A 25100-nucleotide genomic window follows, 5' to 3' on the forward strand; every position below is an offset into this window, starting at 1 on the left:
TTGAAATTATATCCAAAACACTGGCCACGGTAATGACACTCTCTCTCTGTACACCTCTGTCTCTCTCTCGCTCCCTCAGATCAATGTACCAGTCTTGTAGTGACACTTGAAGTACGCTTATCTCTTCTCTGCAGACTTCCTCAATTCTTGCTACTTCTCCGCTCTCCTCCTTTCCACTTCTCACTACCCACTTTTCCCCTCCTGTCCCGTCCACATCTCTCCTCTCCTCTCCTCTCCTCTCCTCTCCTCTCCTCTCCTCTCCTCCTATCCATGCTCTCTTGCACACACAGATGTAAACACATTTTCTGTAACCTTTAGTGTTTTCTATGTTTATACTTTAAGCAGAGTAGCTTCCATGACCCTAAAGTGGTGGTTAAAATGGTCTAAAATGCCTCTCAACAAGGTAACTGAATAGCATAGCATTGCAGATTATGGTGCCATTGCCATTTAAATGCCAATATAAAGTCTGCCCATGGCATCTTTTTCTCTTTTTATGTTTATTCAGTAAAAGGGTAAAGCATGACACACAACCTTCTCAGCTAATAGTAAACACAATGAAGAGGAAACCAATTGATAAAGTGAGAGGAAGGAAATTTTAGTTTGCACCTATTTTGTTGATCAGCCCAACGGGGAAAATACAGCACTTCACAGAATTAGGTTAACCTTCTGTAACCACAGGCAAGAGTTTTCTAATTCAACCCTGTTCCTTGTATATAACACAGAAAACTAATGTCACGCAGTACATTTAGAGGCACATCCTAATGAAGCTTTACTACACTAACTTATTCAGACACTGGATCACCAGGCTGACATCATATGCTTCAACACAACCTGTGGTACCAAAAGGATTACTGTAAGAGAGTAATTATTTATTCATATAACCTAGTAGTTAATTTATAAAGACGCAATTACTAACGCATGTATGCATCATTGCTGCAAACTTACACCACGATGTGCGATCAGCAGATTTATGGTTATTTATTTAACCACACCACAGACCACAGATGCTGGTACAGCAGTAACGCACCTGTTGTGTAGTTGTGAAAGCGTTCAGTCATTCCTGGAGGAAACTCATATCAGTGTTCAAAAGCTGCAGAGTAGCTCATCTGCCTGGCTATATTAGACAGGCTGCTGTGATATTGCATGCAGTTATTTTTGTACTGTCACATTAGTGAAGCGTCATCTGCATAACCACGACCAAGTAAGTCTTTGCAGCTTCTCCTAATAAATAGAATATTAATGTAAATGGTCACGTGAGGTCAAGTCCCAGCCACAATAATCATATTTCACACCATACCTTCTCCTGGGTATAATTTAGTTATGGTTTACGTTTGTTTACGTTGTTGCTACAAGCTGGAAAAAGACTTATTAATGAGCTGAGTGTTTTTATTCAATGAAACTACAGATTTCAACTAATTTACTTTGATACTTTTTTGTCAGTAACTTGGCAGAAACATGCAAACATATTCTGTAGCATTGGTAAAATCATCATCCTGTGGATGATAATGACCTTGGAAGTACTTATTTATCTGTATATTACAGTTAAAAATATTCCTGATATATTTTTAGGTGTATTAGATGCGGCATCTATAAAATATCAAACACAAATTCAGCTAAATATGTTGTCTCCCAGGGATAGCTACAGTACACACCCCTGCTGAGCTTTGTTGGAAGTTTATTTCACTAAAATTCAAAATGATCTGTTGTCACTGTGTATTTTCTCCTCATCATCTCAAAGGTGGTGATTCGGTTATTTTGCAGCTTGCTATTTAAAATAAAAAAAGAGGTCTTTACAAATTACTGAACACTGAATTTAGACAAATTATCGTGGTTGTATTTTAGTCACACCCATTGATTTAGTCACATCACAGATTTTGGAGTCACAGAGTGAGATTTCCGTCAGCCAGCAGAAGGTTTGTGTCAGGTGTGCTCGAGCTAAATGCGGTGGGATTGCTTTTAAAATGTGTTTACCATGAAGGCTTCTTTCACCTGTTAGTCTGCTGACACTGCAGCACACAAGAACACAATGCAGTGCGCGCCACAGAATCCAGACACTCTCATATGCATGCATACACAGCTAGGGTACATAGCACACACACACACACACACGTACTCACAAACTTTTCTTTCACGCTCTAACTCACAGAGACACACGCGGACACACACATACACAACATAGTGGCAGTACTGTAGTCAGCAGGGGCTCATTTAGCCACTAAACGATTCAGGATGTTCACAATCTGTGTGTGTGTGTGTGTGTGTGTGTGTGTGTGTGTGTGTGTGTGTGTGTGCGCGCATGTGAAAGCTTGTGGCCAACAGTGCCATGGATTTTCAGGACAGCAGGTTTCTCTTTGTCTTTCCCATCCTGTAGAGCCTTTCTTGCAGTATCAACTTAATTGTAACTGACTTATTATATCTTAAACCTCGGAACAGGCAAATGTAATTTGTCTTTTCGATACTGATGTTGGTAACGGAGCTGCAACATTGTCAGGCCACCTACAGAATCTCCTGGGACACATCTCTCTTAGTGATTTTGTGAAGGAGGTGTCTGCTTAGGTGTCAGGATCATTAGTACTCCGTTATCCCCCATCAAGTCCTCTCATCTCAGCAAGATGTGCAAAGACGCTCACCATGAGGCTCCCCGAGTCAGAAGCACCCTGTGTCAAACTTTTTTGTTCTACAGTTAGGTGGCTCTGTGATGACACCATTAGTGTGTGGCGCCACATTCTCTGCACATTTTCAACAGTTCATTTCGTACAGTAAAGCTCATTTTCTTCAATAAGCCCTACATGGAGCACTTAACCACTGGAGTGTTGGTCACATCCTTAATTTGCTCTTAAGCTGCAGCTGCACTGTTCTCTATAATGGCCGCACGTGGCTATTGTGTTTTGGACGTTGCATGCATGCATAATCTGCTAATGCATGCATTGTTGATGTTCCCTTCACTGCTTTTATATGAGGTCCTGCAGTGAGTGTTTGTCTCTAGCTGTTTTTGTAGTTTCTCTCTTTGAGAGATGAGTATACTTATTTACTCAGTGTTGTTGTTCAGTAGCAGTGTGTGTATGGTTTTGGACGCCGGTCTCTGACTTCAATTAACCCATATTGTAAAATATATTAGTTTGATTAAATATTGAAAGGTGAGGATCAACACTCATACTACAGGCAGGTGCAATGTGCACTGCACCTACTCCAGTTACAATTGCAAACAGTGCACTTCATAGAGGTGAAATAACACGTTCTGAACTTCATAGCTCTGCCTCCCCTCTCCGTATTTGAAAAGCACATTCCTGTTTTCTTTCATCCAACCTTAAGATTTGATTGTGTGCTGCTGTTCCATGTAACGCTTTCACCTTGTGAACTGTGAATCATTCAGCACGACTCCGCAGCGTCAGAAAAGCTCACAAAGTCCATTAAGAGTTAAATCCCTGTGACATGTCAGAAGATTTAAATAATTAATGAGAGTATCCACTCTGTGCCAGCTTTGTGTAATATTGCACACACACTTGGAGAGGTGTGACTGTGTGTCTGAGCAAGAGGAAGCGCAAGTGGAAATAATTTGCTGAAATTGAAAGTGCTTCTGCAGAATCTGCATCTGTCACTGAATTTTTATTTATGTTTTTTTTTTTAGTTCCTTGTTGTGTGGCACTACAGACACACTTGCATAGTGTGTCTGGGGTCTTAGTGGGAACATGACACTCAAAATCAATCCACTCTGCTCTGCCCAGCTCTCCTCCTTCCTTCCCTTCTATAATCTTCTACCCTCTGCTGTGTTCTTCCACGCTCTGCACAGGCATTAGTCTTTGTCAAATCACAATAAATAAGAAAACTTACCAATCACGTAGGCGCCATTAAAATTCTCTATTCGTAAAGAAGTGCAAACATCTCTCAGGAACTTTTAGAAGCTAAAATCACTGCACTTCTCCCAGGCTGACTTCACAGGTGTCTCCAGCATCTGTCCACAATAAGACACATTTTGAGTTCTATTGAAAACATATCACAAAATAAATAACAGTAGGTGTTGTAGCTTTTCAAACCAGGTCGGACAATTGCTGGTGAGCTCTCGGTTTGCAAAACTGGAAATGCACATATGTGTGGACAAGAGATGAGAGAGAGACATTTTAAAAAATTTATTTCCATTAAAAGTAATGTTCATTTCAGTTGAGTATTCTCTCACACTGCTTACCAGGCACACGCGAATAAAGAATCCTGGTTGAAGAACTTTCCTATTTAAGTCAGTGTGTACTCGTTACGTGTGTATTCGAGTATGTACTGTACGTTTATGTGTAACCTGTGTATATATAGTTCATTGTTGGTTGGAGGGAATTAAAGATTACAGATTTGTCATGGTTGCTTAGTCACATCTGTAAGATGCACATGAATGCTGTGACGAGCAAAACAGTCTTTTACATGGACAATAATCATGGCTGCCATGACAACACAAAGGACCTGCTGCATATGCAGACAATTTCAGTAATTACATTGTCACAGAGGGAGAGATTTGTCAAAGCCATTTAGTTGTTTAAATTAATTTAATGTATTTTGGAAATATAAAGTGTGAGTAGCTTGTTTGAAGCACTTCTTTAATATTTTTCTGTATTATTCATTTATTAAAGTAATGTAAAATTGCATTTTTACTAAGGGCAACGTCTTGAAAGTATAATATTGCTTTAAATATATAGATGTCAACAGTGTTTTCAGAAATTGAGAGATTGATGAACTACAACATAAGATTTTGCTATGTAAGACTATGTTGGGAATGGTAAACATACACATGCAGTAGTTTAGCGTGTGTGTGTGTGTGTGTGTGTGTGTGTGTGTGTGTGACATCATATGTCTGTTTTATAGATCCCGTAGAGAAAATGTTACCATGGGAACAGAACCACCTCCACTACCTGGCAACATGTCGAGTTCTGGATCTGCTGACCCAGCTCCCTCTTCTCCTCCCTCTCTCTCTCTCTCTCTCTCTCAGGAACACCCTCTCCCTCTATTTCTCCTCTTTGCCCCCCTTTCCACCTGTCTCTTGATACTTTGACAGGTTAATGCTCAGCTAGCGTGTCTGGCTTAGACACATACACACACACACTCACAGCCTGAGGTGGAGTGTAACAGGGGATTTCAAGGGGGACAGCAGGATAGACAGTTTAATCTGAAAGAGGAGAGGGATGGTGAGAAAGCAAGGGGGGAACGGGAGATAACAGAGATAGAAGAGAGACAGAGAGGGTGAAAGGTTATGGCCAGGACATGTCTGAGAGAGACAGAGGAAGCAGCAAAAAGGAGAAAACTTTATTACTTTTCTACTCTAGAGAGAGCGAGGAAGTGAGATGTGGAGTTTTTCTTTTTTTTTAGCACATCAAAAAAAAAAAGAAAGAAAAGAAAACAGCAGTACGCTGCTGCTACTGGAGGTAAACTGGAAACTGAAGTTGTTCTATTCAGGTTTGATTTTATGTATCTGCCTCTAATGTCTTCACAGTACAACTGTGTCTCTATTTGTTTTTTGAGCCATCTGCTCAGGGGCCCTCTGGTGGTTAAGGACCCTTGTGCGCCAACCTGCTGTTGTGTGTCAGTTTATGATGGATCTGGCTATGCCCATCTTTAATATATGTGTGTGTGTGTGTGTGTGCGTGCAGAAAGTTGTGTGTAATCTCTTAGCTTAGCTGATCTCCTAGTCTGATGGTGAATACCCTAGACAACATAGTTTTTGTGTGTGTGTGTGTGTGTGTGTGTCTTATCTGTGTGTGTAAGTGTGTGGGTGTGTGTGCATATCATTTGTGTGCGGGTATGTTCGTTCATCTGTGTTTGTCTGTGCAGATGTGGGTGTACAGGCTTATCCCAGGTTCCCTTGGGACACTGCTGATTGACAGCTCTATCCGTGGTTGTCATGGTGATGATGATGGATGTGTTTTGGGTTGCCACGGAAACCACTGTTTAGGCGCTTTATCTGCATGCATAATATAGTTTTAGCATAAAGAGATTCTGTAGCTGACAGAGAGATACAGAAGAGGAGACATGCAGAACAGAGAACAGACATAACTTTACGGGCTTAGCTTTGTGTAGTAGGCGTTGAACACACGCTCTTAACATTAAGCATTATGTTACACGAAGATCAGACATATGGGATGCTTATGAATGGGATATGAAACAGTTTTTGCCCAAGATGAAGCCGTCTTGCAGATAGACAGATGACAGGTGGGCAGACAGTTAAAGAGACAGACAGCACGCGTCCTCTGATAAAGATGAGAGAGTCAGTTCTGTGGAATTATAGAATTTTAACTATCCTCCACCTGTAGTGTTGAATCTTTATTATCTTTATCTGCAGAGTTATCTCAAAGTATTTCTTTATTATTTTTTTTTACAATGAAGGCATGGGAAAAGATCCAACCCCAAGTGGGTTCCGAGACGTGAGATACGTTGTAATGTTGTTTCCCAAAATATGTTACAAGCGTTTCACAGTGTTACAGGGATGCAGGGAATAGGGGTTTTATGATTTAATAACAACTATGCTCTTTTTCCTATTTTAAGGGCCGTGAGGGCTTGGGGGGGGGGGGGGGGGGGGGGGGGGGGGGGGGGGGGGGGGGGGGGGGGGGGGGGGGGGGGGGGGGGGGGGGGGGGGGGGGGGGGGGGGGGGGGGGGGGGGGGGGGGGGGGGTGCTATTTTTTTAGAGACGAGGAGACCAGTACAGTATATAATGCCAGTATGTTGTTGTTGATGTGGAAGGCAGAACAGACATAGAGTAGAATGCAGATTACTATAAAATACATAATAGTCCTGACATCAAGGAATGGGTGAAGCTTAAATATAATGATGGATATAGTAATCTGTGTCTGTAGCTCATTGACCCTCGACCGCTGAGGTGATTCACTGCTGAGCAGGTAGCCTACAGCTGATAGAAGGAGCCACTGGTATCAAAGTGGCTCATCAAAGCTCATCAGGTGCTAATAAAGTGCCTCCAGCTGACTCACTGTCACCTGAGCGCCCCAAATATTTTTTCACATTCATATGCTGTAGTCTTTAGTCGCATATGTGAGTGAAATTCTCTCAGTAGAGGCTGAAATGAGTCTGCAGACACATTCATTGTGTAAATAATAAAGCTCGCTTTAGTAAAAATGTCAAAGATCTGACTAATTAATTGGTTGACCTCTAGTCACCATCAAATGATGAGCACTAGATGATGATTTCTAGTTGCAGTGCCAACTAATACAACTTTATATGTGTTTTATTTTTTCTTCCAGTGCTCCTACATGTAAATGATCTTGTAGCCATAGGCCATACTACCACTACAGCAGCTTTCACACGTTGTGTTATCTCAAACAGTGGTCTCACTGTGATACCTTCCACTGCAGAATGAAAATGAATGAAATGCCACTCTTCACCATACCGGCATGAATTCAGTCATTCATATTCATTTTAATGCACCAACAACACACATATGTCATGACTAACACACACACACACACAGACACTCCCTGAGGAGATGCCACTAAACATGCATGATTTTCTAGTTTATTGGGGTCTTCATTCATTTAAACTATGCATGTTATAAAAAAAAAACACATGCACACACATAGATATAGTATGGATACAAAAAAAATATTTCTACATATGAAAAAAAAATCTTTTTCACAAAATCACGCGTGTTCTGACACCGCTATGTAAACTGATACAGCTGTATCACACACTTGCACTGAGCACTGGTGTGTGTGTGTGTGTGTGTATCAATAGTCAACACGCATGACTGACTCATTCACAGTGTGGCAGGCAATCAGGCTGTTCACCTATGCATGACTTAGAGATACACACCCTTTATCACACACACATTATTTGACATAGAAATCCAACTATCTGTGTTTATAAAACAAAGACGCTATCGCGCATAATTACTGTTACACTCGTGATCACAGAAGCACCACTGTTTACTGCACACAAAGTACACACTGATACACATGATAGATCGTGTTAATGAAAAGCACATCATATCAAAACAATACTCACATGCACACAAATGCAATATTCCTGTGTAAATGCCTACAACAAGCATTATGGAAGCATGAGTGATAGCTGAGAATGCACTATGGATTTAATACAGCTCGTGTCAGGGGAGACCTCTTTGTCTCTGTTTATTCACCATTACCAGTTTGATTGGTTTGAGTAATTTGCGGACTACAGGAGTGATGCTATTCAAGATTAAAAATATATGCACACACACACACATATACACACATAAATGGTCAGTATACCCTGATTTGGATGCCAGTGCAGATGCAGATGGTGGACATGGATGCAGCTCTGTCTGTTGTGCGTTAATAAGTGAATTTCAGACTTCAGCTACAGATGTGTGCCAGCTTGGATGAAATAGACCTGGCACTTAGAGATAGCAAAGTGGAGAAAACAGCCGCAGCCTCGTGCGTCGAGTGGACGCACACGCACACGCACGTACACACATGCTCCAGCTACAGTGAAGCAGTACTTTTGGATAATGGGTATAAGTAGGTTTTATAGTTTATTAAATGTCAATAAGGTGACCAGTGCACATGTTGCAATTAAACTTCATTCTGTACCAGGAAAAGTAGCATAACCAAATCTATATGTTGACACACAGTTATATTGAGCACTTTCTGCAGATGGCCTCTGCTAGAGTTGACTTTGTTCACCACTTGGGATTTTGCACTTGACGGTTATATGATGCTAAATAACGTTAAACAATCTTAAACAGTGGTATGCATTGACAGTTTTTTGCATCAAGTTATAGAACACCCTGGACTCCGGAGCGTTTATAGCTTTATACTGTTGAGTTAGCTGTACAACAGCATGTAGACCTTATGGCAATAAAGACTGTTTAAGCATCCTGTATTAACTAGTATTAAATATATAATTAAAATGCACAATGTCCAGTTTTACTGTTCAGAACCTAAATATCCCCAGGCTATGCATGTTTAAAATATAGACATGCTGTGAATAAGATATTAGAAACATGTTACCTTACATTTCTCCCAGAGGAGCACTTTTCCCTCATAAATAATTCAAACAGCCGCTAACTCACAAACACTCACAGATACATGCTACCCACCAACAGACATGCACGTGTTAATGCAGGGCATATGTGCACACACACTCACATCCTGATACAAGGCAGTTCCTGCATTGATTTCTGAATATATAAAACTAGACCTTTCCTGGAAGTGGGTGGAATGATTGGAGGAGTGAACGTTCGCTGGTAAAAAAAAAAAAAAAAAAAAAGAGAGAGAGAGAGAGAGAGTGACATGTAATGGGCAGGAGAGAATTTAAGTAGAAAGAAACAGACAGAGGAAGATGGCTTTCCTTGGGTTCGATCCTCCAGTAGTATTTTGCATGCAATATTCATGTGAGTAACCGTATTAAATTAGAGCTGAATCCATGTTCAGAAGCCAGGAAAGTGAGGAGTGGGAGGAAAAACAAAACCTTGAAAAGTGATGGAAAATGGGAAAACAAGGTTGTTCAGGCAGCAGTAGCCGTTTGTTCTCTCTCCTTCCATTAAACATTCAACAGAGACAGAATGAGACAAAACCACAAGTGAAGTGCGGTTCAAAATACCCAGACGCTGTTTGGGTATCGGCTAGACATATGCACAGACTAACAAATCTCCGGTTTCCCCAACACAAACCTTGGATTCTCAAATAGGCACACTTCCTCTTCTTATATAAAGAATTTCCTATTTAACTTGCCGGTTACCATCAGACATTTAGCTAAATTATTATTGATGCTCCCAACCCTACGACCCCAAGTCCTCAGGTTGGAGGTTTTCTTAGAGCTCTCCTCTATCATTTAAATACATTGTCCTCATCTTCACTCCTCATTAGCTCCTTCCTACCTCCCTCACACATGTATATAACACTCGGACCTCTCCTTTTCTAGGATGTTATCTGAAATTCTTATCTTCCGTCATTCTATCCATTGATCTTTGCTTGTCCTTCCTTGTCTCGCTCTGTATCACAGTTTATCTACATGCCTCTACCTCTTAGTTTGGCACTGCTCTTCATCCATACTCATATTTCTCTCTCTCTCTTTTCATCTTGTCATTGCTCTCTCTAATCCTCTCAATCGCTGTCTTGATCCATCTCTATCTAATATTCATTCAGTCCTTTCTTAATATTCCTTTCTTTCCATCTCTTCCCATGTTTCTGCTGTGTTCTAATTGTTTTTTTTCCCCCTTCAAGCCAGTTCCTCCTTCATTAAATCATCTGTCATCACCACTATCTGTTCTGTCATCTCTCTTTATCTCAGTTAACATCTCTCTCTCTCTCTCTCTCTCTCTCTCTCACTCACCTTCTCTTTTTCACGTCTTTATCAGTCGTCATCAGATTTTTATGACAGCTAGATGATAGATACCAGATCGCAAATTGTAACTTAATACATCTGTGTGGATGGCTCTGTCCTGAAAATGCTCCACAGTTTCTGCTGTTAAAGCTGTGGAGTGACGGGGATGGATGGGTACATCGTTACTATCTAACCTCATCTCTGTAACCGTTCATTAGAAACAGCTCTTTATTGCCTTTCTTAAGATGTTCTGCTTCTGTATTTGTGTGTATCTGATTTTCAAAGTTAGGTCACTGATGTGTAAAAATATTTTAGAATGTGTTAACGCAGACAGACTAGTACGTGTGCTGATCAGCATCAGTTTACCAACCTTAAATATTCACATTACAAATGGAAAAAAAAAAATAGAATATGACTTTAAAGAGCAACAAAAACATAAATGCAGATAAAAGCAGAGACAGTCACCACAGACACATCACAAGCATCTCTTTGTTTCGTTGTCACTCTTATTCTGTTACCTTCTGTTTCCACAAATGAAAAACTAATTGAATGAGAGTCTCAGAGTCGTCACAGATTCCTCTCCCTGCTCCCTGTCTTCCCTTTCTGTCTCATCTTTTTTATCTTCTCTCTTGATCGGCTTTTTTTTTTTGATGTTTGATGGCGTTTTTAAGGAAACAGATTTGTTTTTGCATGAATAGGTACAACGTACTTACACAGCATTAACTGGTAAATTATGTATGTATATCACACTTGCACCATTGTGTCTTATTTACTTTTTTATTACTGCAAAAAAAAAACACGATTAAGTCAGTTTTAATGGCAGGAACAGTCTCGCTGTATGTGGTTTAAAACTTTCTCTTTCTATATTGGTTTTTCAGGTGCTTTTATAGAAGACTACATCATCTGTAAATGCAAACACTTAGTCCTGCTGATCCCTCGCAGCATAACCTCCAGCATTAATGGTTATTCATTATGGAAAACAAACACCTGTCATCTATAGTGTGCACATGATGGTTTGTGGCTGACTTTTTCTTACTGTTACTGATCTTACAAACATACTGATTACAGTATCTTTGTGTCTATATATTGATTATGTAGGGCTAAATGTCCACTAGATATGGATGGGCGTACTGATCTAACTTCATCAGGTCTGTATCAGGGCATATTGCTGTTTCCTTTCCAAATACAGTCTATAGACGTCCTGTCAGGAACTATTTGTAAATGACCAAATTATGTTTTGTCTCATTAGCATTTTTGAGTGACTTATAGCATTTTGACATCACATTCTTTTGGACTGGACCTCGTTACTGGGACTATACTTTATGACTGTAATCTAATTATTGTATTTTTATGAAGGATGTCACTTTCCTAGTCTGTTTTTCAGTTTTATTGCAAACCCTTCTTCCAGAAAAGTTGACTTTTTCTTTGGATGATTTCAAAATAAGCAGGGTAATTAGTAACAGGTGAGGGTTTCATGGTTAGGTATTGAAGATGCATCCACCAAAGACGGGTCATAGTTCACAACTTTGTAGCAGTTTGATGCCAACAGCACACTGAAAAGGAAATTGGCACAGAGGTATGTTTACCACTGCGTTAGATCACCTTTCCTTTTAATTACACTTTTCAATTGCGTGGGAACAGAGCATACTAATTGTTGCAATTTTGCAAGTGGCACATTTGTCCAGTCTTGTTGGAGACAAGACTTCAGCTGTTCAACAGTTTGTAGTCGTCGTCTGATTCTCTGTTGCTGTACATGTTCAATCATTTCAAAATGCTTCCTGCATCCACCACCCCAACCTCATCCTTCATGCATGTTTTCAAATGTCTTTGATACAGTACCTTTATATGGTGATCAGATTAGATGTCCTTTACTAAAGTGACTCATACACATTAGCATCATCTTCTGCAGTCATCAGCAACATGTATCAGATTGTGTCATGCAACGAAGAATTTTACATTCGCATCGCATTGTGAGTAACTAATTTGGAGCGATCTCCTGTCTTTCCAGTATGTAAAGCAGCATGATTTGTTTAGCTTTCCACACTCTGCACAGTAAAAGGAAAGGATTTCGTGTAATGACAAAGAAGGGCAGGAGAGGAGAAGTGAATCTGGGTGAAGAGAAGAGAGACAAGAGTGGAACGTATTTCGTCAGGCCTGTGATGCGTTAAATTCTCAGTATGCAGCTATTTGTTTAAGATGTCAGGGATGACATTTAACACTCACACACACCTAGGGTCGGGCTCTCCCACACACATTCAGATGAAAGCACATTCAAATTCCCAGGTATACACACGAAGCTGAGGACAGACTTAGGTGAACACGTTGCACAATGTCAGACATTCATGCAAACAGACTCTTTGAGAGAGTAAAAGACAAGTAAAAAGCAAAAAGGTGAATGAATAACGATGAAGTAATACTTCAACTTTACTTGCAACAATAGAAGATTATCACAACGGTTGATCATTTTAAAACCCTTTATTTATTTACTCTCAACTTGGCTTACTTGGGGACATTTTTATTATGTTTTCCCTATGATCTGTCATTTTAGTTTAGCATCTCAGACCTCCATCTACAACTATCATCTAATAGCAGTTTATAGCTATTTTAACTGTCTTTTTGGGGGGTATTGTGGACGGGGCTGCCACTCTATAACTAAAGTATCTCTGAGTGCTTATGAGCTCCAGCGGTGCTGTAATATAACACGTCTTGTCATCTGACAACTGCACACGGTGAAGTTCCTCAGTAGGATGAGTTGAAGTTTTAAATGATGTTGTCAGTCACTGATGTAAGTTTAGTGGCATCAGTAGTGATAGGAGAAGAATAATTACAGTCTGTTGAAAGGATATTTCTTTATCTCACTATATCTGTTGCCAGAAATCTAAATATGATTCAGTTAGTTGGGGTTATAGGGCTACTGTAAGAATAATAATCTTGATAGCAATCTATCTATCTATCAATCAGTGCATTCACTCTTTATACCTCCTTCTGGTGATCTACCATTAAATCACTCCTGCCCTAATTGGTCTAAATATCAGGCTGTTGGTTGACTGGCAGACAGCATCTGTTCTTTGATTTGTGGACAGCTGGTGGGAGGAGCTGAAGGTCAGCATGGTTACTCGTCGTGTGTGTGTTAGTGTGTGTGTGTGGTTGTGGGCCTAAAATGTAATACTGGCAAGCAGAGGACACAAACCTACAGTATATGTTTAAATTAGTAGAAAATGTGACAGCAATATCCAAGAGAAAGAAAGAATAATTACAACACCACATGAGAAGGACGGGATTTGAAGTTGCTAAATCACAGCTACAAAGGCAGCAACACAGATGAGTCACACAAAGTTGAATGCGGGTATTTGTCTGCTTTAAATGTGCTCTGACAGTCGTCACTTTCATGAGTTTTCAAAGGAAAAACGCAACAGCAGAGCTCAGAAGACGCTCCATTTGATACCTCAGTACCTGTGGGGAGAGCGTGTCTCCAGTCATGACAAGCTACTGCATCAGCAGACTGTGGTCATAAGTTTAAATTTGCCAACAGGGACATAAAATCCAAACAGGATAGATGCAAAACCCACAAAACCTCAGCTTTATAAGTAACCACAGAATTGAATCGACACGAGCAGCCGGCTCCAAACAATTCGGCATTCTGAGCTTTACAAAGCTGGTGTTTCTAACAAGGTTACCGTGACACAATGACCCATTCGAGGTGTGAAGAGGATAAAACTGGGACAAGTAAAGTGATATCAGAATTTCTTCCACTTCCAGATGGGTTTATATTTGGCAAAAAAGGAGGCTGCCTTTACCCCACATGTCTGTCGCATGGTTGAGCAGCAGCTTCTAAAACATGATTATACACTGATACATTTTTTTCTGAAGCATAATAATCAATCATCTCAAATGTTGTGTTCTACTTATTGTAAGATAGCTGCATTGTCAAAGGCAAAATGGCTGTCTACTTCTTCCCTCCCTGCATCCAAAAGCTAGGTTGCATTCTGTGCACAATGCTAGCAACTCCAAAAACTAGTTTTGCAGGTCTAATGCCAGTGCCTGTGAGATCTGATTCTTATGCATCCATCTCATGCAACTGTGAATTAATGCATCCTGGCGTGACTGGCTGGTGAAAGTGACATTGAAACTACAAGGGAAATTGTATCCTCTGTGCATTCAGGCAGCATGACACACAGTGCAGCTGCAGAGGAAGCTTGATGAGTGTCCACTAACTCTTCACACCAGGTGGAACTTTATTAAAATTAAATGATGGATGATTTGTGTGCACTGGAAACAGTTCTTTCTCTTGTCTGTTCAGACATGCATAGCAGGTAAACTGAAGTAAGAAAGATAGGAAGGGAGAGAGGGAGTGGAAGCTATACATTGTCAGTTTTACAGCATATGAGGGCCAAAAGGTTGATGGGTGGTGAGATGTATATAAGAGTGCAAAAGGGATGGATGGCAACAGCCCCAAGACAGAGGGGAGGAAAGGATGATGTAGATTGCCCATAATCCTTATAGGCTGACAGCATACTGGGTCTTCTGTGAGTGTGTGTGTGTGTGTGTGTGTGTGTGTGTGTGATAGTGATCTGCCTATCAAACTGATGCAAGAAAAGAGATGGAGCTTTGGGACACAAGGATAGAGGAAGAACGGCAAGTGGAAAAGAAAGGAGAGAAGGAGATGAGGCCAGAAAAGCCATTAAACACAAAATCAATCAGCAGAATGAGAGAGAGAGACACTCGGAGTGCAATGCAGGGAGAGTAAGATCTTAAAGAAAGACGGAGAGACAGAGAAGGATAGAGAAGGAATCCTCAGATGACTGCGATATTGATGACAGCACAGTGGGGAAGAGAGGATGAATGGCTAGGAGAGAGGGAGGAAGGATAAGGAGCCTAAGAACAAGTGATCAAAGCACCCCGGGCCATGAGAGAGAAGGAGTGAGGGAGTGTGAGATGGGGAGAGTTAGGAAGGGGGGATGACGAGGAAGGAGAGCGGGAGCGTGAGAGATGAGGATGAATGAAAGCACGGAGGGGAGAACAGAGGGTGGGGAGGACGAGGATAAGGAGCAAAACAGGAGAGGAGGGTAGCGATGGAGATGTAATGTTTTACTATAAAAATAATCCCGATGCAGAAATGAGAAGAGGCAGGGTGTAACAAGTCGAGACCAGCAGGGAGGAGAAGAGAGATGGTGCTACAACAACCAGAGAGAGGCAAGGGACAGAGAGAAAAGGCAAAGAAAAGGGCAACACTAGCACACTGATGTGATGGGAAATGAAGGCAACATGGGCAACACCACAACTCTCTTTTTTCCCCCTCTCTCTCTTCTTTTCACGTAGAGCCACACTCAAACTAACACGTACAGCGCTCTCGTCCACAAACACTTTCTTTCCCCCTGTGGGTCAGTATGCTGGGGCACGAGCTCAGCCTCTCCAGGTTGCTGTTTCAAATAAAAACAGAGAACAGAACACGGCACAACAGTGTAGCCGGATAGCAAAGCCCTGAATAAGCTGTAAACTTTCCGTAGAGGCCCCGCGTGATGAAATCAGAGTAGAATCTGACACGTTTTCACATCTATCGACTTGCTATTCAAATATTTTCCATGTTATATCTGTTATAAAAGTCAAAACAAAAAGACATACAGAATATTTAAGGGTGATTCCAATTTCAAACTTTGCAAACGCATCCAAGTGGGAATGAAGTGAAGTGCGGACCACTTTGAACTTCAGCTCCTTCCAAATTAATGTTAATATTAGAGATTATTAGCTGCATGTCAATCTGTATTCAGTAACTGGGTGTATGAATAAAAGATCCGAGAATAAAGTGTAAAATGCTGATAATTTCATGCTCTAACTGGGATAATCATAATATTTATACAGTTGCTTTAATCACACAGGGGTTCAATCTTAACAGGGTTTTGATCACCAAATATCAAGAATCTTTTTGCAATATAATAAGCAATTACAGCTAATTTTCAAGCAAACTCCATTTATACTTTGGATATACCGGCAATGGCTTTTGTTCTCATTAGTTTTCAGGCACAGGTTAAATGAATTGCTTACTGAATTTAAGGGATTTTGCTATAAGCTGAGTCATGTAATGTAATACAAAGCTATTCTTCTTCTACTAAGTTCAAATGATGTAGGACTCCAAAAATGATTTTATAAACTTTGTTACATAGCAAGATATGATTTTTAACATCAAAATAATAATATAAATAAACTTAATAGTGACCTGCTTCATTGATAAACTTAGGTAAAACTCTATTTTGACATATTCAGTTCACTTTGTCCTGCAGTTGTACAGATGAAGCACAGATGTCCCATCATGTTTGACTGAGTAAGCAGTATTAGCAGGTGCAACGTGCAGGACTGATTCATTCTATGTACTATAACCAACGTCAAATCCATGTCACGTCATGTCTGATGTGTGCACACTTAACCCTAACCCTAAGTACTAGCTTATTTGTGTCTGTACTTCTCACGCCTTCCTCTGTTAGCATGCAACAAATGTCACTTTTCATTAGAGCAGCCCCTAAAGAGGTCTCTGCGCAGCTCTACGCTGGATCATAACTGTTATCGTTTCATGTGGAATCCTTAGATGGCTTTCAGGTTTTCTCCACATCTGCTTGTTTCAGAAAGTAATACCTATTTCCACGCTATGGGTCACAATGACAGATTTGAGAGGCCAGAAAACATAATGCTACAACATAAATTTAGTGTAGGCACACTGCACGTAAGAGCTGCTTACTTGTTTAGTGATCCCTCTTTATTTTACAAGTTCATTTTCTCTGTAATATGAGCCACATATCGGTGCAGCTTCAGGCTTTTCCACCTGTCCATCAACTGTCACTGTCACATCAATAAGCTGGAGGGCTGAAAGAGGTGTGTGTGTGTGTGTGTGTGTGTGTGTGTGTGTGTGTGTGTGTTCGCACAGACGTGCATGCGTGCGTGTAGACGTGTGTGTGTGTGCGTGTGTGCATGTGTCCATCAGTGCTTACGGACATCCTGTTGTCATGATAAACCTGTGACAGCTGCCATCCTGCAGGCAGCACTGTCGCGGTGCGCGCACACACACACACACACACACACACACACACACACACACACACACGTACAGACTACTGCATCATTGCTCTGCTGCAAATGTGATGGGGTCTCTGCAGGCCTTGGTTTGGGTGTCGGGTCATTTACACAAATCTTCTTAACCGGCTAGCTGTGGAATAAATGTCTGTCTGGATAAGTGAATGGTCTGTCTGTCAGCGCCTGCCCTGCCTTGCCTGTCTGTCTGTCTGTCTGTCTGACTGAGTGAATGACTCAGTGACCTATATGAATCTGTTCCACTGAATGAGTCATTAATGAATAAATAATGTCTTTCTGTGCTTTATTTTCAGTACATCAGCACCTTTAGTTTGGGACTGTGCACGCCTTATTTTTCATCTCGAGAAGTGTTGAGCGCCAGCTTGTGTCAACACATTTTGACACAAGCAGCATTTCTAATAAGACAGGGACACCTGAAAAGCGTGTATTGTTCTGTATCACACACTTTGATGTACTGAAAAAGACTCTTAACGAGTCTTCAAATTCATTTCAAACCAGTTTTTTTTTTCATCCTGTTCTTATTTCCTATCAGATACAGTTTGTACTAACAGTTTGCCTATTTTCAATCCCTTTTTTGTTTGTTTGACTTCAGTTTTATTTGTGTTTGTTTGTCCCTATTATTTATGTTCCCCTATTAGCCTGTGTGAATTTCCTGTCTCTACTCAGTGAACTCTGTTCTGTCCAATTTCTAATATTTTTTGCTAATGTTTTTTATTCATTTTTATTGGTCTATGTGAGTCTTGGACCACAGCTATTCTCTTTACTCCTCCTGTGGGTGGAGTCTAGCTTGGTCCCTATCTTATCTCTGTCATCTGTACATGTATCCCTTAAGGCAGCACCGCCTGGATGAGTCTGAAGGATGTACATGTATACCTGACAGTGCTTGTCTACACTCTTATAAAGGATGTGTCTTTTTCAGCTTATCAGGGAGTGCAGTTTATGGATAACACATCTGGTGTTTCTCTGCCATCCTTTAAATATTGATGATATCAACATGTGAAGTTTTCTACAATAAAATAAATTACACCATCCTAAATTGCACTCCCTGGTGTGTGGGAAAACGTGTCTGCTGTAAGAGTGTGTTACATACAGTTTCGCCTCTTCTATGTATAACTATAAATTATACAGGTATAATTTATACCATGTTTACAGTTGGACTTGTACGCTCTCAGAAAAAAGTGTCGGCATTGTATCTTCTATCACTGGGGAAGTGGATGGGCTCAATTTGCTTTTTTAAAAATACTAAAAAGATATAAAATTGTGTAAAACACTGTTTTGAAAAGGTGAATTGAGCACAGACCCCTCAAATAAGTGGGTCTCTAACCAATGCCCCATTGACACTACAAGGTCCAATGTAGTATGTTTTTTCTCTGTGGGTGTATCTGTATAAATTATATGTGTATAATTTATGCCGTGTGCACAGCGCAATCCATGTGTCTTTATCTGTTATACGGAAATCAGCACTACTATGAATAAAACTACGAATCAGATGTGATAAACAATTAAAAAACAATAGGCAAATCTATCATCACATCTGCTCTAATAAATTTGAAACTAAATGAGTTTAAATGGATAGACTGACACTAAATTAGCCAATTGGGAAATAGTCTAATTTGAAGTGCCTTGGTAGCGATTGGAGGAGACGAGAGCGGAGCTCTATGATTGGAGAAAAGGGAATCGTGCTTTTTTATTGGAGGAGAGGACAGCAGCTCTGAGTGTGACAGGAACTGCAGCCTAACCCCTAAACCCCATTCCTAATTCTAACTGGCTAAAAGTAACAGCGTCATTCTTAAAATCCTTAATATCTTTAAAAAAAAAGAACTGCTCATATATTAACACGTATATTATATTTCCATCTACTTCATATTAGAAGTATGATGTCAGAGCTCCGTATTTTTAATATGGTTTGCTAATGTGAAAGCCATCCATTTCTAACATTCAAGCCACAGAGTTTACACATAGCATAATAAAGTTAAGGGAATTGAGACGAATCCCCTCATGTAGAGAGAGAGGTGGGGAGGCTGGCTGACCTGTAATCTAGTGGGTTGTTGAGAATTATCGAGAGTATTGAGAGTTAGGTAAAATTACTAATTTGGTAAACCAATTTCTACATTTGACCTAATAATTGACCCGGCCCATTTGATATATGAGATGTGAAAATCAAAAATCATTGATCCCCAAAGCAAGAAATTCAACAAAAAAAAAGTCCGCCCCTCGGTCACTCCTCCTCTCCCTAACCCAGGTTTTCTATTTGTCACTCTGATTTGATTGACAGCTGAGGACACATGTGGGGGCACTGTGAGGGGCGGCAGTGGGGTGGTGACCAGTCCCGGTTACCCCGGCAACTATGGTAACCAGGCCGACTGTACTTGGATCCTATTGGCCGAACCTGGAGACACCATCTCTGTCATCTTTACAGACTTCCAGACAGAGGAGAAGTACGACTACCTGGAAGTAGAGGGATCTGAACCACCAACCATTTGGTGAGTCGCTTTATTCATGTATTCTTTTTTTTTATAGTGGCAAGAAAAAGCTGGGGTACAGAGCTTAGGCTGTGCGCACATTACAGGCCTTTAGTTTAATGCACAATTCCATTTTTTTTTTTATTAGATCCAACATTTTTATGTTGATGGTTGAAAGGTAAATAAGGTAATAAGCAACATATCCAACATGAACATGAACCCCATGGTGCCAATTTGCACATTAGTGCAGAAACCACACATTACAAAACACATAAATCCCTGTCTGACTGTCACCGGTGCCATTGATTGGCTGTGACTCGAGCTAGGAACACATGAAAGCGATGCAAATCTGATTTGGTTTTTTGACACTTCCTTGTGTGATCTAAAAAGATCAGAAGTGGACCACTTTACAGGGGACGGCAATTCATGTGAATGATTGTAATAATTTATTTAAACCTTTAGCTACTGTTCTGTTTTTTGAACCTTTTCTTTTTGGACTCACCTTAACTGGATGGCCACATCTAGGAAGAATAACTACAGTAGAGTTGGCTGATGGATGTCTAAACTTTTGGAGATTACTTTCCTTTACAGCTTCATGCCAGTTATGATATGGCAACATAAAACGGCAAAAGTTTCTTAAACTTTTAATCTTGTTTTATTGATAACATGCCATAGTATACTGTGAATGGATTACTGTAGGTATGTACATTTGGGAAAGGACTGATTTGTGTGTTTATAGTTATTGGAAAAATCAACTTAGATGATGATTTTAACATTTATTTATACAGACATGGAGATTTCAAAGGCTTCACTTCTTCTTGCTACTGTATGTGTGTGTCCCAGTTATTATTTTAGTGAGAAATGTGGCAGTGTGAGGGTGGCAGAAATGTCACTTTATGTGTGTCAGATTGAGAGTTTTTTGTTTTAGAACCATTTCCGATTCGCAGTAGAGGGATGAGTCATAGTTCAGTGTTAAATTTCAGCAGAGTCCGCACAGAGACACAATTAGTGGAATGGTGAAATGAATAATTCTGTATGTACAAATTGCATACAAATAATTAAGATAGATACAAGGTTTAGACCGGATGGTCTGATTATTAAAATGGCTTGTATGAATATCCGTTATTCCATGGTGGAAATGTGAGTAGGATAATGTTGTAAATAGAACTCTATGTTGTGGTATTGCATTTCCATTTCTGTAAAGATGGCTGCTGGATTCATGTAACAATTTAACTTCAACAAAATGGTAATAAAAAATAACCTAGAACTTGAGAACTAAAATGAACATTTTATTGTAGATAGAAACATTTTGTATCTTGTTCTTGAAGTATAGCATTTTTTCCATAGATAAAATATCTCAAAGTTTGATGTGAGTATGGGTGTGTGGGCACTATGCTCATGTACCATCTCTCTGCAGAGGATTTGTATTTTACAGAGAAAGTAACTGATGGCAAACAATGGTTTTAAATCTTAATATTGTTGGAATGTTAGTGTATGTGCATGTGTAATTGATTTGGAAGCAATAAAAAGGCACAGGATACCTGGGATACATATTTCTACAGCAACTTTAAAAATAAATTTTTTCCCCATACATACACTCAAACATTATTTTATGAATTTCATTCTTCATGAAATATGCTGCATTTCACAGCAAACAATAGTTAAATATTTACTCTAATTTCACTAATTGGTATTTAGTTGTTCATAGTTAGATACATAGATAGGTTTTCGTCTGATAAGCTACAGTATAGACAACTATATTTTAATAGTTAGATGGTGTTATGATCAAGCACTTTAAACATGCATTATATGAAGGCCAGAAAATAGAAATCCTCTAAGACAGACCAATACGAAGTATATAATAAAAGTTCAAGGGGGAAACTTATGCACTTCATTAGCACATTGTCATCTTGGAGGGACACACATTCCCAATTAGAAAAATTAACTGTTTCTTTTTGTTGTTGTTGTTGTTTTATTGCCAAATTATTATTATTGTTCAGATTTTTGCCTTTAGGGATAGTGTGGCAGTGACTGGTAGTGATTTACTCACACACTTAACTTGGGTCTTGGCTCATATAGTTTAGTGCTGTAGAGTTAATTACTTCCTGAATTAGATGACCGATGTAACATACTGAGATCGCTGGATGCTGATGCTTCTCATATCATGGCTCATCCCCTGATGCTGTGAATATCTGAATATAGTAAACAGGGCTTGATTAGAGTTTTCACAGTCATTATTAAAAATGCAAATGTATAAGTAAATTATAGGAATATGCCTTAAACTTTTTTAATACAAAATACACATATAATCTCTGGCATACACACAAGATTGTTTCAAATCCACCTTATTATTACATTAACAGATCCTTTCAGTGACGTTGATGATAAATTGAAATTATGCTCAGGACTCACGATTCAAGAAACTTTAATGGCTTCCCAACTGGGAGGAAAACAAAGTACTCCCGTACATAGAAATATCTTGGTCATCAAAGTTGTCAGACAAAAGTCATCAAAACACTTGTTTAAGATGACGCAATGCTCACAGGGACACTGCAGAAAGCAGAGCTCTTTCACTGAATGCAAAAGTCAATAGATGGTTCCTCTTCTGTTAAACATCAAGATGGAACAACTCTTAGTATAAAACCAACTAAACAGAATCTCTAGTGGACACATAGTCCCTTTGTGTTTCTTTGATGGCTGTTGATGTCAGACTCTGAATTTGGCATAAATATCCAAATCCCATTATATAAATGTTGCATGTGGCTATTGGTGCTGTAATTGTTTGGACAATGTTTTTTTGACAGAAATTAGGCCTACCCCTCACTATGTAGTACCAATTTAGCATTGATTAAATGCCAAAGCATCCCTAAGCATTGTTTCCATCAAGGTGCATCTCTTTATGACTGCAATATGTCTACTTCATTGAAGATACATTAGGCAGGCTACTGCACCATATCTGACAGCTTACTTCATCTCCAGATGGCTCCAGGGAAATGATGTTAGTTGATGTTAGTTTAGGCAGTGACATAGACAGTCCTCATACCTATACAACACTCTGAGGAACTGGTTGATAGGTATATTCATATAATTAATGTTCTGCAGTAAGTGGGCTAGAAAATTAGATGGAACCTAGCATTGTCCAAGGTCTCTGGAGATGCACAGAGATTATTTGAAGGATGGTGCTCACTGCTAAGTGGATAGTTTAATATGTATTTACATTAACACTGCCATGAATACAGGTTTTGTAGTTTTGTGGACCTTTCTGCATTTAAATGGATTTCCCTCATCAAACAGGGGTGTGTTTCCCCTTGTACAAAGAATGGAGACCAACTGCTACTGTGTCTTCTTGTTGTGTCTTTGTGTGTGTTTGGTTGCATGTAAGTACATGCAGTACTTTCACATCTAAGGAGGCCTCTGTGTCACATTGGTGTAGTCACATAACAAATAGTGTGGCTTTTTATTCTCTGTATGTGCAGTAACATATGTTGATATCTGTCCTTTTTGTTGCTGAAGCTTGATATTGACAAAAGTCACTCCGTAAACAGCACTGTTTTCCATTCCCCTTCAATGTAAACAACATTTATCTGTCTTATCAGAATATTGATGATTAGGAAAAGGAGAGACGCATTGAAATGACATTAAAGTGGTTGAGGAGCCAATTTACTCAATTCCAACTTTAAATTATATGTCAACAATTTTACCAACAAAAGATTTCATGTATGCTTTCAATGTTTTCAGCCTTACCTTGTTAGCAAAGAGAAAAAAAAAAAGATGGTAGACGCACATATTGAGAGAGCAGATGGTGGAGTACAATATCATAACTTCCGGTATAATTTTTTACGTGATAAAGAAAGTGTTAATTTGCAAAATATCAATAACATAGCAAAGTAATGACGTATGACACACTATGTTCCCTATCTTTCACAACAGTGACACCAGCCCAGTGTCTAGGAGCAATCATTATGGAAGGATGCTGGACCTGGTTACTTAAGTGCATGTAAACGCAGTGAAGGACAGCTGGTTGGTTTTTAAGTCCTTAAGAATATTTGACATCCAGAAATATATGATGGCCTTCTTCACCTTAAATGGTGGCTCTGGCTTTTGCACGACTTAAACTGTTGACTCCGTTGTTGCATAATAGTCCTTGTGAAAAGTGGGCCATGCTGCCCCAGCAATTACCTCACAACACCAAGTGCTAATACACTAATTTCCATTGGCAATTTGGGAAGAAGCTAATAGCTAAATGCTAATTTCCAATGGCAATTAGCAGAGAAAGCTAATGGCTGATTCACTAATATGCAAGTGTCTGCAAGAATTTGTTATGTGTTTATCAGCTGCTGCAGGGCTAACAGCGGCAGCCTCACACGATCCAACACACACACACACACACATATAGACCCTACATCAGTATTCACACACAAAGTGTCAGTCCTAACACACACGCTCACAAACAGGAACACTCACAATTCTCTCCTTCTCACACAGACACTCGTCTGTCTTATCAGTATGCAGAGGTGTCCTCGTGCCTATGACAGTAGTATATTGCTGTGAGCTAAATGCCTGTAATCCTACACACATTAATACTTGCATACACACCCACACAAACACACACATTTTATATTTTGTTGTTTCAGAATCAGTTGCCCTTGAAACCAAGTAGAGCATCTTAAATAGCATCTCTCTCTCTCTCTCTCTCTCCGTCTCTCTCCGTCTTGCTTTCTCTTCCAGTCTCCCTCCCGTCTCTCCGCCTTACTGTTCGTCTGTCTGTCCGTCCATCTGTCTCTGCCTGTCTCTCGGCATTTCTGTGTCTTTCTCTCCTGCCTTACAAGTCTCTCATTACAAGACTGCAGGAAATAGCATGCCGTTTTGTGCTCTTATGTGCACCGACTTGACAGCTCATCACCAAATTCATGGTAATGGTGGACTGGGCTATTCAAAGTCTGTCATTTGCCAATCTCCTGCTTGTCTAGAATTTGTTTCTCAGAGGCTCTAGAAATTACCTTTGTCAGGTTTTAGCTGGAGTCGAAGCCTTGTCGCCAAGTGCCTGGAGTCATATCACTGCAGGCCAATTGGTTTAGCAGACAGTTAATTCCGCCCAGATGCCACAATGTGACATGGACAGTCACATAAATACATTGTACAGTATGTACAGCACTATATTCATTTTGCAATGCAGATGCAGTATGTATATGTGAAAACAGCTAAGCCAACTGCACGCCATAATGTTTATTACTGACACTTATAGAAGCTATATGTGCATTGAGTCAT

General features: G+C 39.9%; 1 protein-coding gene across 1 annotated transcript in view; it reads left to right on the forward strand.

Annotated features, from left to right (window-relative positions):
- The window catches only part of csmd3b (CUB and Sushi multiple domains 3b), a 274055-nt gene that overhangs the window by 112038 nt on the left and 136917 nt on the right, over positions 1–25100 (forward strand). Inside the window, exon 5 of the mRNA XM_026349411.1 lies at positions 19646–19853. Coding sequence (XP_026205196.1) covers positions 19646–19853 — 208 coding nt within the window. The remainder of the gene's footprint in view (positions 1–19645; positions 19854–25100) is intronic.

Source organism: Anabas testudineus, chromosome 11, assembly GCF_900324465.2.
Source record: "Anabas testudineus chromosome 11, fAnaTes1.2, whole genome shotgun sequence".
Taxonomy (NCBI): domain Eukaryota; kingdom Metazoa; phylum Chordata; class Actinopteri; order Anabantiformes; family Anabantidae; genus Anabas; species Anabas testudineus.